At 33.5% G+C, this 14374-nt stretch overlaps 1 protein-coding gene across 21 annotated transcripts in view; it reads right to left on the reverse strand.

The window, feature by feature from the left end:
- The window catches only part of LOC149775957 (uncharacterized), a 185836-nt gene that overhangs the window by 16240 nt on the left and 155222 nt on the right, over window positions 1-14374 (reverse strand). For 19 of the 21 annotated variants that reach the window (XM_089940789.1, XM_089940787.1, XM_089940793.1 and 16 more), the window contains 3 exons: window positions 11598-11717; window positions 9203-9517; window positions 4571-4702 (listed from right to left, as the gene is read on the reverse strand). In XM_089940789.1, the coding sequence (XP_089796915.1) occupies window positions 4571-4702; window positions 9203-9517; window positions 11598-11717 (567 nt within the window). The remainder of the gene's footprint in view (window positions 1-4570; window positions 4703-9202; window positions 9518-11597; window positions 11718-14374) is intronic. The other 2 variants (XM_089940778.1, XM_089940780.1) reach the window with 2 other exon arrangements.

The following is a 14374-nucleotide window of genomic DNA, read 5'->3' on the forward strand; positions in this document are numbered from 1 at the left end:
TATTTAAGTTTACACACAGAAATCTTGTATGTATCTTTGAAAGTCATTAAGAATATTTCTCCCTTTCCAAAACATCAACAGCTAAATTTTTATATAAATAACACTCTTAAACAAAAATCATTATTTTTATGCCATGTTTGCCTCCCATGTAAACAAAAGCAAAGGCAACTCTAAATTTCCAGAATGAACCAGCTTTCGACACTTAACGATCTGGCTCCAGTCTCATGAATGTGCTTTAAGTTAAAGTCTGGACAGCTGAGCAAAATATATTTAAACTTTTCAGTTACATCCAAAGCTTTATGGTGATTACTGGTGAATGTTGGAGTATTCAAGTTTTTGTAGAATGGATATGTTTACATTATTAGGAGTCAAAAAAAACCCATAACATTCAAAGGCTGATGTGAATTTTGTTCAACTAAAATCTTAACAACGTGCAACAAGATAATTACACATATAATAGATGTGAAATGATACACTGTCACTGCATATCCTTAAAACAGGAAATAATACCCTGTCACCATACATCCGTACAACATAAAGGACATGATACTGTGTCATTGTACATGCTACAATATACATGAAATGATACCCTGTCACTGTACATCCATTCTATATACTGGAAATGATACCCTGTCACTGTACATCCCTACCACATACTGTATAGGAAATGATAACCTGTCACTGTACATCCTTACAACATACTGTACATGAAATGATGTCCTGTCACTGAACATCCCTACCACATACTGTATAGGACATGATATCCTGTCATTGTACAGCCTTAAACAATACTGTATAGGAAATGATATCCTGTCACTGAACATCCTTACAACATACTGTATAGGAAATGATATCCTGTTGCTGTATATCCTTACAACATATTGCATAGAAAATTATACCCTGTCAATGTACATCTTTACACCATACTGTATAGGAAATGATACCCTGTCACTGAACATCCCTACCACATATTTTATCATATTTTATAGGAAATGATACCCTGTCACTGTATATCCTTACAACATACTGAATAGGAAATGATACCCTGTCACTGAACATCCTTACAACATACTGTATAGGAAATGATATCCTGTTGCTGTATATCCTTATAACATACTGTATAGGAAATGATATCCTGTCACTGTATATCCTTACAACATACTGTATAGGAAATGATATCCTGTTGCTGTATATCCTTACAACATACTGTATAGGAAATGATATCCTGTCACTGTATATCCTTACAATATACTGTATAAAAAAATTATACCCTGTCACTGTACATCCCTAAAACACACTATATTGAAAATAATACCCTGTCACTGTACATCCCTACAACATACTGAATAGGAACTGATACCTGCTTAAAACACTGTATAGGAAATGATACCCAGTCAATGTACATAATTATAATATACTGTACAGTAAATGATACCAAGTCAATGTACATATGCTTACAATATAATATATAGGAAATGATACCAAGTCAATGTACATATGCTTACAATATTCTGTATAGGAAATGATACTGTGCCCATGCACATACTTACAATATACAGAAAATGATACATGTAACTGAACAATCCTTACAATAAACAGAAAATTATACACTGTCATTGCTCATACCTGAATTACAGTAAAAGATTTAAAATCCTCATATTTTCACTGGGTGAAAACCATCCAGTATATTCTTTGCAACTAATACTGATGAAAATGTAGAGGCATGGAGTGAACTTTTCTGCTAAATTACTTTCTAAGACATGGATCACTGCCATCTCATTTCTGTCTGCGTGGATTCGAGTCTAGGATTCAGCCAATGTAGGTATGTGAGAAAGCTTGCCAGTAGCTTCTCGTGGGTCGGTGGTTCTTCCCGGGGTCTTTCCGGGTTCTTCCTCCACCATTAATACTGGCCGCCATGCATAGCCTATCATGTGCTGAAAAATGTCATTAAATCCAACAACAACAACTTTCTATGACTTGTTGTCATGTGATGCATAATGGAGTAAATTTATGGGGCTTTTTCTTTGATGACAGGTTATTTCTATAGCATATTGGTATTTAGATCTTATCCAGAAGAGCAAATAATGTCATCATTACGTCATAATGCAATCCAATATTTCCCACATCTCCTAATGTTACATTATCTATCTTAACTGAAAAGCATCAGAATGAAGGCATAGCAATAAATTATGTCATCTCAAGTTGAATATAAATATTAATTTTTATAATATCCTTCAGTCAAGATGCAAGATCTGTTTGTGAAAACCATGCCTGTATCCTTGTGTGACTCTTGATTATTTGGGTGGATTTTTTAAAGTAAAGTAAATATAAATATTGAAAATACATAATTTAGGTTCACATTTCTGTTATACAGGCTTGAAGAGGAATATAGGATGCAAAGTTAAGTTGTCAGTATGATCTAGGTCTCTGTTGGAGAAGGCAAATACAGAATCTTAGTTAAGGCAAGTATATGCCAAGTGAAGACAACAGGAGTTATGGAACTTGCCCAACACTTTTATGTCAGTATATGGTGTATGTGTGCGAGTGTGTGCGTGTGTGAGTTATTTTGCTTGACAGCAAAGTTTCTTAAGCTGGGAAGCAAAAGGCTCATGAAAGAAAAGCACAATATGAAAGAATAAAGTGTGGCAAGTTCCATTTTAAGAAAAAATGTTACATCCACTACAGTGGCACACAGTAAAGTCAAGCAGTAAATCATAGATGACTGCACAGAAAGTTTGTATCTGTCTGGAAACCATTTTTCTAACTGTATACAATACCTGATGAGAAACAGACAAAAGTACAATCTTCAATGCTAATAACTGTCTTTTTTGTTTATGTCTGACACTCATTTCACACTCTTGATTAGCATATTCATTCATTTTTGGACTGGTTTACTGCTAGTCTTGAGCAAACTTGGTTTACAGAAACTAATAAGGAAACTCAATAACTTTGCAGAAATTTGATGATTTAACCTCAGCTTCCATGTCAGAGAGCTTTGTAAAAGTATTAAATTACAGTAATATGCAAGAGTCCACATGGATCTGAAATCACTCAATTGGTTGATGTCTGACAAAGAGACAAATGTAAATGGAGTTGGAAGAAAGTCTGGGTCAGTACAGGACTTTCAGATGAAATTCCTTTAAATACTGATCGCATACGTTATGAAAAACACTCTTTCAAGGCTTGTCAATTTTCATCATTTCATCCCTATTTTATGACACAGCAGCAATATTTGCCCAATAATAATGGGGATCAATGCCAGAATGCTTTCTGTAAAATCTTGACTATGAAGCCATCATTGTTTGGACAAAGGTGTTTAATTTTCCTTTTTTATTTTAAATAGTGGATTGGCATCATTTATATCAATTTAGAATCCCTTCCAGCTGTGATGCTTTTTATTAAATTTCAACAAATTCTGTTAAGCTGCTTTTGAGATGTTACATCAGGTTTTCTATTTTAGTAATAGCAGCCATATTTTAATGGTAGATTTTCAATATCTGTATAAATTTTTAAAAAACAATCCCTGGATATTCAATGTCAAATTTAGTCAAATTCTGTCAAGTGGTTTTTGAGAATCTGATTCAAGGATTTACAATATTTTGTAATGGTGACCATATCTGATGGCTATTTGGCTATATATACTTTAACACATTTCTGTCAGCATGTTTCTTATCAAAGTTGCTCAAGTTCTGCTGAGGTTTCAAAGAAATAAAGTCCTTTAATTTTTTCTTCTTTTTATGACTTTGACACATTGGATGGTGCATGAGCATAACTTGTATTAATTTTAAAGACTTCTACAACAGCATAATTTATTTAAATTTGGAAAAATCCTGCAGAGGGGTTATTTAAAAAAGTCACAAGGTTTTTCTATTTTAAGTGGCCATATCTGATGGTGGAGTGGCATCGTTTGTACCAACCTTAAAGACCTATATGCCATGATAAGAAATCATTAAATGTTTTTCTGTATTTAGCATGTGTGTGTGATTTGGAATTTTAACGTAGCTTTAAAAAAAAATCAGTCATATCATATCGATGTCTGTAGTATGGCAGTTTATAGTGATGTCTAGTACTGGGACATCATGCCACAGACATGTAGCATGATGTCCCTCCCAGTCACATTATCCTGAACTCAGGCCAACTAGTCCTAACACTAACTATATTTAGTAATGGTGGCCATATATGTTGGAGGATTAGTATCATTTGTACAATTCTGAAAGGCCTTCATACCAGGATGCTATCTACCAAATTTGGCAGATATTTTTGTTTAGTAGTTATCGATAAGTTCAAAACAGCAATTGTTCATGGACAGATGATGCAAGATAGATACAAGGCCATACCATAAGCTCACTTGGCCCAGTGGCCAGTGGCCAGGTGAGCTAAAAACGGTAGAAAACAATCCAAGAAAAGTATGAGTGGATGATCAAGCACAAGATGTTAACAAAACTTCATCTGACACTGTTATGTTTGTTGAGCTAGACTGGAACTAGAAGTTAAGTCAAAGTTTCTGCAGCACTGAGAAAATGGTTTCAGACAGATGACACTCTTTAATTAGTAAAGCCATCCCATATACCTGCTGATTTGCTATTGCCATCAAGACCCCACGCTTCCTCAGCAAGTGCAATTGTAAGATTGAAAGCCATGCTTATATCCTCTAGTGTATTGACCGAAGTCAAGCTTGTCCGACTTTCTGGCCTGCTTCTGGCTGTTGGTAACGTGTTAAAAGATTATATGCTAACTAGTTGTATATTTATGTTTATAACAGTAGTCAGAATGAATACCATGTACAAACCAGACAAAAATAAATGAATAAAACAAGACATGTCAATTGAAAAGATCAGTAGTCCATTACAATACTGTATATACTCACTTATAACTCCAACTACAAACTGCACAGACCCAGATCTGATGGCGCATCTTGCAATGTCAGATTTGCAGTTTGTTAGGAGTAATTAGTAGAACAAACAGCACAGACCCTGATCTGCAGGCACATTATGCTATAGCAGATCAGGATCTTTATTGTTTGCAGTTTGACTCAACCAGAAAGTGAGTACATATGGTGAATGTCATATAAGGATGAAATTCAGAAGAATCCCCATTCTGTATCTATGACCCTTTCATACATGGTATTCACATAAAATACTGCACTACCTCATTATAGTGCTGTATTTTAGGAGACCTAAACAATATTCTTACATTGCAGTACATTATACAAATAAATACAATAATGTATGGATATAAATATGATAATGTATGCATATAAATTAAATTATGCACAACATGGGATCAACTGTAGCCATCGTTAGCTTATGACATGAAACATGTTACAATGAAGGATGATACAGTGAGGAAGTGCTGCACACAGATATATGTATTCTTGATTAACAAACGGAAAAAACCAGGAAATTTTTTTCTATTATAATTGCCTTTAACATGAGGTAAATATGGCTCAGAATTCTCATGAATGAGAAAGAAGAAGAAAAAACAAAAGAAACAAGTAGGTGACAGTTCATGGTGGCAGAAGATGCTCTAAGGTTCTGGTGACGAACCATTACACTGAATAGAATAATGCCTTCCTGTTGGCATTTTTCTTACACTGTAACAGTCAGCATTCAAGTATTTATCAAGCTTTAGTTGTCACAGTTAAACCTAACTGAATATTTAAGTGTTCTGGTTGCCATAGATAACAAGGACAAAAACCAACTTGAGTGGGAATGAATGGTAGAATGTGGGAAAAAATTAAGGTTTTATTTAAGGCAAATAGAACAGTAAAATTAAAAAGTAGAAAGTTATTTTTCTAGTAAAATTATTAAAATTGTCGACAGTTGTCATAAGCTTCAACGAACCACTGAAATTCAGTATTGGAATTGCCTAAACCATCTATTGTCATATTACCCGTTCTCCAATTCACTGACAAAGGGACTTAACTCTACATATTGCCTAATCTCAAATTCAATGATAATGGGACATCACTTTCATTTTCTTTTGATGGGAGTTTATATTAACAAAGTCTTAGTCTATTCTTATTTTTTTACTGCAATACAACTGACAGTAATTTTACTGCTGACTAAATTTTTTGTATTGTTACTATATGCCCTTTTTCTTGGAGTTGTACCATTTGCTTCTGCTATCATTACTGATATAAGTCAACCATAGCAACATGCCCCCTTACTTCTAGAAAAATGGGGCCCTGCCAAAAGGTAGGATGTTCAGTTCTCCTTATGAAAAACTTCTTGGAAATAACTATCATGAAAAAAGAATTATTAGCCTGCCACCTATACGTCGTGCATATATAAGGCTTCAAATGTAAGTCGTGTTTGTTGGAAGGCAAGTCCACATGTCGATCCAATGTGCATGTTTAAAAGTTTATATTTCCATTAGTAATGGAGTTTTCATAAACCAAGAACCTCATAATGTCTCCAATTTCTCACTTATTCCAAGTTATAACTGTTTCCTTTACCAGATCTCAATGAAGAATATTTACTTTTGTTTCTGCTGTTTGTGCCATTTCATCACAAATGTCACTACTGCTGGAATTATTGTTAACAAAACAAAGTGGAAATAACTTTTTCCTGATTTTCCAATCCTTTCTTTAGAATAACTGGGTGATTTCAGAGGAAATAGTTGCTTGTTTGCCCAAATACACTAAGAAAGTGAATTTAACTTCATCTTTCCGAATAGGCTTTTCTTTTCCCCGTCATTTCTTTTGCCACTGAATACCTACTCTGAATGCTATATCAACTTGCTTTGTCTTTTTTCCTTTTTGCATAGCATTATGGAATAATTTAAAAACAGTATATTCATGCTTTATCTACTTTTGTGTCAATAAAAAACTAATAATAAGTTTCTATGAGATTACCCTGCCCCCAATTAGCGCATGAAGCTGAGTGTGTGTGTGTTTTGGATATTTAAAGTAGCTTTAACAATATTGGAGTCATATCACTACAATGTCTGCAATGTGGAAGTTTATAGTGATGTCTAGTACTTGGGCATTATGCCGCAGACATGTAGCATGATGTTTCACTCAGTCACATTATCCTGACACCAGGCTGAAGTTAGTTCTATGTTCAATCACAATAAAATTAAGAACCTTTGGCAGTTTATAGACTATTTACTAGTAACTGAAAACATGTTAAGTTCTTAATTTGTCCTGAAAATTAGGGCAGTGTTATAAATTCAATTATGTCACCTGTTTCCAACTGTAACCTATTTTCAGAGTGACTTTTGCAAAAACAATCATACAAAAATTTCCTCAAAGAATTTTTTTAATATTTTGTATAAAGTTTCAAGACATTTATTTTGTGCTTTTATATTATTTTGCTCAAAAGGTTAAGTAAAATGGATGCTAAATGCTACAGTTTTGAATATTCTAAATTCTGACCATTGTAAGCTCGTATGTGTTCAAAGAAAGGGAACAAAGATTGCCACCAACACACAATTATAATTCAAGTTCAAGAATTGACAGAAGAGACTAAAGTTTTAATTACTGTTGGTGTAAATCTTTAATAAGGAAAGGAACACTAAGAATCAAATTTTGCATGCATTACATTGCTTACACTAGTTCCCATCGAATTACAACATCCTCTGCCTTCAATGCACAATCACATTTTAACCATCCTCTAAAAGAGTAAGAAATAGCAGATAACTCAGGTAGGTTGCCAAAATAAAGATGCTCAAGCATGTCAAGTAAAAACTGTGGCCATATTGTTTATATCACATACTACAAACAGCAGAAAGATGCTGAACAGCAGGTTTTGCATACAGCATTCATCTTTCACTGATTGCTTGTTATTTTGCATTTCATTTTTTGATTACAAATTGATGAAAAGTAGAATGCAGTGATAATCCAACCTTTAATTCACCTTTCAAAACACATGTACAACTTGGCTAACATTATTTAAATACATCAAGAAGTGCCAGAATGAAATTGTTGCTGTTTGGAGTAAACTGAAAGTATCATTGTTATATATCATGGTGAATGGATTACTCTAATATATCTCAATGACAGATGGTATACTTGGAGTATGGTGAAAAGGATTACTCCATCATATCCCAGCAATAGATGATATATATTTGGAGTATGGTGAAAGAATTACTCTAATATATCTCAATGACAGAAGGTATAATTGGAGTATGGTGAAAGGCTTACTGTTATATATCTCAATAACAGATGATATATATATTTGGAGCATGGTGAAAGGATTACTCTAGCATATCTCAATAACATACCCTATACATTTTGAGTATAATGAAGGATTACCCTAACATATCTCAAAGATATATGACATATATTTGGACAATGGTGAAGAGATGACTCTAACATCTCAATGACAGATGGTATAACTGGAGTATGGTGAAAGGATTCTTCTAACATATGTCAATAACAGATCATACAATATGGAAAGGATTACTCTAACATATTTCAATAACAATATTTATATATATATGTATATGTGTGTATACATATTTGGAGTATGGTGAAAAAGGCGACTAACAGTTCTCAATAACAGACGATGTATATTTGGAGTATGGTGAAAGGATTGCTCTAACATATCTCAATAACAGATGATACAATATATTTGGAGCATGGTGAAAAGATTGCTCTAACATATATCAATGACAGATGATATATAGATATTGACAGTGTGATGAAAGGATTACTCTAACATATCTCAATAACAGAATATATAGGGGTATGGTGAAAAGATAAATCCAAACATCTCAATGATAGATGATACATATATATCTGCAGTGTGTTGAAGCAATTGCTCAACATAACTCGGTGATAAAAACTTAAAACTTATACTGTAGAGTTTAGAACTTCAGTAATTTCTATAGAATTGGTTTAAATTATTTAATTTTAAACTGTAATGTTACTTTTTCCTTAATGGAGATAGTTTTGTCCTCCTGGCTACTATTGTGGTACTTATTATGTATGTAACCATGTAACCTAACTTACCAGCTAGATTAGTCTCCTCTCACTTTCTACCATTTTCTGGGTATATATTTAGACTTTCTGTAAAAACACTGATACAGATTCCAATTTTGCCACATAATAATGCACAGAAACATATCTAAAGGATCTCTTGGATCCATTTCAAATTCAATAAAGCAACTCTGACAATTCTGGATAAAAAAAGCAGAAAATAAAAATTTTGTCAAAGATTTATTGTAACATTGAAATAAGAACTGTTGCAATACGTACTGCTAGAGGGTGAGCTCTTGGCACTCTCTGGACCTAATGATGTAGAGTCGTCTCCAACACCTACATCTTTCCTGTCCCATTTTGAAATTGCAAAATTGTAGTCAACTGGTTCACTGTCTGGTGGTGGTGGTTCTGTAGGTGGCGGTGGAGCAAAAAATGAGCATGGTCGCAGAGATCGTACCCGCTCTGTGTCCATGTCCTCACTTCTTATGGATGCATCTTCCATCATAATCATACCCTCATCTTCAGCTATAATACTGTCAAATTCTGCTGTGACATCTTCCATTGAATTAAGTGCATCCTCCTCATCTTCATCTGATAATGCAAGAGATACCTCTGTCACATAAGCCAACAAGATACTTTACTTAGCATGGATGGTGAAATTAAAATAATAACTGCTAATCTCAATAATGTGTGTGTGTGTGTGTGTGTGTGTGTGTGTGTGATTTGGAATTTTAATGTAGCTTTAACAATCTTTCAGTCATATCACTATGATGTCTGCAGCATGACTGTGTATGTCTAGCACTGGGCATCATGCCAGACATGTAGCACATGTCCCACCCAGTCACATTATCCTGACACCAGGCCGGACAGTCCTAATAATAACCTCTTAATGCTGAGCGCCAAGCGAGGCAACTGTTAGTACCATTTTTATGAGCCTTTGGTATGACTCAGCCGGGGATCGAACCCACGACCTCTCGCATCTGAGGCAATAATTTGTCAAAAAGTTTGAAGAACAAACTAAATTGAAAAGCAGTATTAAATTATGTCTATCTCATTACTTATTTTTGGTATAAACAATGATGACGCACATTTTTATGTGATGATGATATACATTATTTATGAAGAAATTATTTTATATATATATATATATATATATATATATATATATATATATATATATATATATATATATATATATATATATATATATATATATATTCAGCATACCAATGGTTTAGATGGTCAGAGTAAAAAGGTACATTAAATTGGATCCATGGAGTGAACATAAAATGTGAGATATTAATAATGATGTTTCATTTATAACAAATATCTCTCTGAGAATGGATAATTTGATTTTTAAATGTTGCAAGCCCTTTTATCTATTTTAATGATAATTGAGGATTCATTCATAAAATACTTTGATGGAAGATATTTATGTTACATTTTATGAGCATTTTCTACTGAAACAATTCTAGAAAGAAGCTGTCAGTCAATGTCAAGGGAGGTAATCACTGAGACTCAGATCACTTCCTCTTTGAATTCTTTCCATTTATAAAGCCATGTTAGTTTTATAGGGCTAAATGAACGCTTCATATTCCAAATAATAGGTACGAATGATAAATGGTACTTATTATCAGAAATGTAAAATGTTCTTTATAACTGAGTAGACAGCATGCCATGGACTTGAGAGAGATAAACATTTCCAATTCAATAATCCATATCTACTGAACTAAGCCATGGTTGTTTATTGTTGTTGTTAAGAAAACATTTATTCTGCATGACAGCTGATAATCTAAAAAAACCTAACAATCATTTATCTACACTAGCATTGCATAATATTGCTATATCTGTGAATTATAATATACACTGCCTTCTGACCTTTTTCCTTAATATTTGGCTTTAATTTCACAAGTAGCAGAACATTGGAATCACCAACATCCTTGGTGTACAAAATAACTGTTTTAGATTTTTCATGTTTGGCTTTAAGTCTTACATTTTTTTAATTTCATTTGACTGGTAAATCCTTCTGATCATTAATTAATTTCTCTGGAAAACCTCAGCGTGTTTGCAAGTATGTAAGGTAAGCAAGATTACAAGTTCATTAAAACTTGGAAAGACTGAATGGAATGACATTATTTCATGCATAGAAATTCAATTTCTTGTCAACATGTACAACTAAATGAATATTTTTTCTCATAACAAAAGATTTAAACAATTATAAATACTTCATTTTAATTATGCAATACAAAATAATATGCACCCGTGCAGTTGTGGTGTGGGCAAAGACAAATTATGCCATAAAATATGTACCAAAATTTGTGATCAATATCTATTGATGATGCAAATGTTTTAATGCTTCTTTATGGTTTCAGCAATGTTTCAGAAGAGCCTTCAATAATGATGGGCAATTTTTTTATCTTCATTAAAACTTCACTATCTTTTTCATAAACAAACACATGTCAAACTGCTTTGTTACTGAACTTAATGAACAAGTTTTATCTTGATTAAAAACACTTCAACAATTATGTTATTTTAATCCTTCTATCATTAATAAACTTTACAAAATAAAGGCTTTGTAACTACTTCCAATAGTTTTAATTTAAAACCTACATTCTGCTTGCAATCAAGACCTGTGTTCATTTGTTTCCATGACTGGTTATGTAGAACTTACCTTTTATAGTGGAGGGTATTGTCCTTTTGGAGGTAGGTGAGGAATGTATTGAACTGTCAAAGGACTTGGGTTTGGTGGGAAGAGATTTTTCAGAGGTAGAAAGCACCTTACTAGAACTACCTGTTATCAAGGGTGAGAAAAATGCAATCAAAAAAGCGTGTTATATTCTACAGTATTTCCCTATGCAGTGTACATACAACTGAACACATTGTACCCCATATGATTAATAGTAAAAGTCAAAGTGCTTGCTAGGGGATGAACTTAAACAAGCAGCCATCTATCACAGATTTGTCATGAATGAGTAGTCTCCCTTGCTTTATCTAAACTTGACAATGTCCACACCGAGTAAATTTGAAGAAGCCAGGAATAAATGGTGTCCAATAAAACAGAAATTATAGCCATATTAATATAAATTATCTTTTACAGCAATATGTACACTTTGCATGTGAAGCAATTTACCAACCTGGTGTTTGACAATTATTCCAAATAGTAGCTTTAAATTACTGTCTCTCTCTCTCAAAAAAAAAACACACACACACACACACACACACACACACACACACACAGAATTAACATTGAAAGAACTGATTATTTTATACCAAACTGAGAAACAAAAAATTTACAGGAAACAAGTGACCCAAGTGGGCCTAACATTGCTCAACTAGCATAAACTGACCTCAAAAGCAAAGGTAGTAATAATAAGGCAGGTAACTTGGGTTTAAAGTGACCAATGACAAAACATTTCCAGTTGCATGCATTTGGTTGAAATTGGAAACGCATGTATTGGGCATGTTTTTTAACTGTATTTCTTCTCTGAGTGACTTTTTGAACGCTCGAACGACTTAGGCCAGTGGAGCAATCTATTTCACAACCATTCATTGAAGTACCAAACACAATGAATCTAGATTAACCAATCATAATTTTTACTTATCTTCTGCAATTGCTATTTTGAGTACGCCAAACACACAGGTATAGAAAGAATTAAAAATCAAATACTTGATATGCATGGAATTCAAAACACATTATTCTACTTTTGATCTAACCTAGAATATACTGTAAATGAATTAGAATATTTATCACACAGTCACCTGATGACCATTTGATCCCAAAATCATATTGAGTTCTTACACCAAGTGTATGCCATTAAACAACGTTTGATAACTCACATCACTGTGTGGAGACCAAATTATCTTCTTTTAGTTCCAGGGACTCTGACAAATGACCTCAAAATCAATATGGTTTTTACTTACATCAAATGCAAACCATTCATAATGTTTGGTGACTATACCTGGTGCAGAACTTGACTTATTTTGTTCAAACCATTCTACTTTCTTTAATCACGGTGATCTTTTGACATGTTCAATTGAGTTCTTTCCTACACCAAGAAGAAGCAATTCACAAAGTTTGCAATGTTAATGGTGAGAAACATGAGTTCTTGTACAGTAACCATTTTTCTTTGTTTTTTACTCAAAACAAACATGAACCTTGACAAAAAAATTAATTCGGTTCTTCCTTATAACAAAATGCAGGTCACCCACAAAATTTGGTACCTGCAGATGGTGAAGAAGTTGAGTTTTGGTATGGAAACCATTTTTCCTTTCTTTCCGTCACAGTGATCATGTTTCATTTTCACCCTGAAGCTGACAGGGTTCTTCCTTGCCCCAAATACAAGCCATTCACAAAGTTTGGTAACAGTAGATAGTAGACAAATCAAATTAAATATGCAGCATGTAAACGAAATTGGTAACATATTATGATCCACCTTAAGGTGGATATATAAAAAAATGACATAATATCAACATGTGTTCTCAATTCCATACACTGAAAACATGTGACAAAAAACTAATCAATCTCAGTAGTGAATTTTGCATAGCCAGTGGAAATTAAAAGGTATGGGGAAAACAGACTACGTACATTGACAACTTAAGAGTTCAAATTGGATTTTGTATTTCTTTAGCATTAATGATTTTAACTGACTTTCTATGAAAGTCACTCTACATTCACTTGCCCATAATGAAAAGTAAGAAGTCTTCTATTAAATGTAAAAGAAGCTTTTGGATAGTAATTTGGAATTTTCACACAGCCTTGTAAATTTATCATACAAGAAATATATTTTTGGCAACTATATATATATATATATATATATATATATATGGAATTCATGAAAATGTTAGGCCATGATTATCTTAAATTAATAATATACAAAAGTATTCCCACCCCGTTTCCCTCATCCCATTCTAAAATCACCTTCATTCCACTAACTATATAAGCCACAGCACTGAGACAGTGCAATCCAATTTATTTCATACCATAACCTGCAAAAGAAATGATTGTGAAAAGAATAACTGTACCACGGGCAAAACTTGAAGACATGTATAAAGGCCAACTCCTACATATGTATGTACTCCAAGTTGAGTCCAAATGCAAACAACACAGATCATGATCTGTCAATGCATAACGCACCATAAGATCAGGCTCTATTTATTTTTGTTCTACTGATTACTCCTTACTTAACTGCATAAACCCAGATCTGCTAGTACATTATGCAATGGCTTATATGTCCTGTGAAGCTTGCAACTGGACTCGACCTATTAGCATCTAAGCAAGTGTATGATAAGTACTTTCCTGTGAAAGTCTATGAGGCCTACATTTGGTTGGTTGTTTGGGATGGGGTGGGGTGGGGGGTGGGGTGGGGGGAGGAAGCTATAAATGAATAAAGCATTCTTACACAGGAGTGTCATTAACATTTTTACCCTTCTAGCCTGTAAACCCTCCCC

Source organism: Sinohyriopsis cumingii, chromosome 18, assembly GCF_028554795.1.
Source record: "Sinohyriopsis cumingii isolate HCF-2022 chromosome 18, ASM2855479v2, whole genome shotgun sequence".
NCBI lineage: Eukaryota > Metazoa > Mollusca > Bivalvia > Unionida > Unionidae > Sinohyriopsis > Sinohyriopsis cumingii.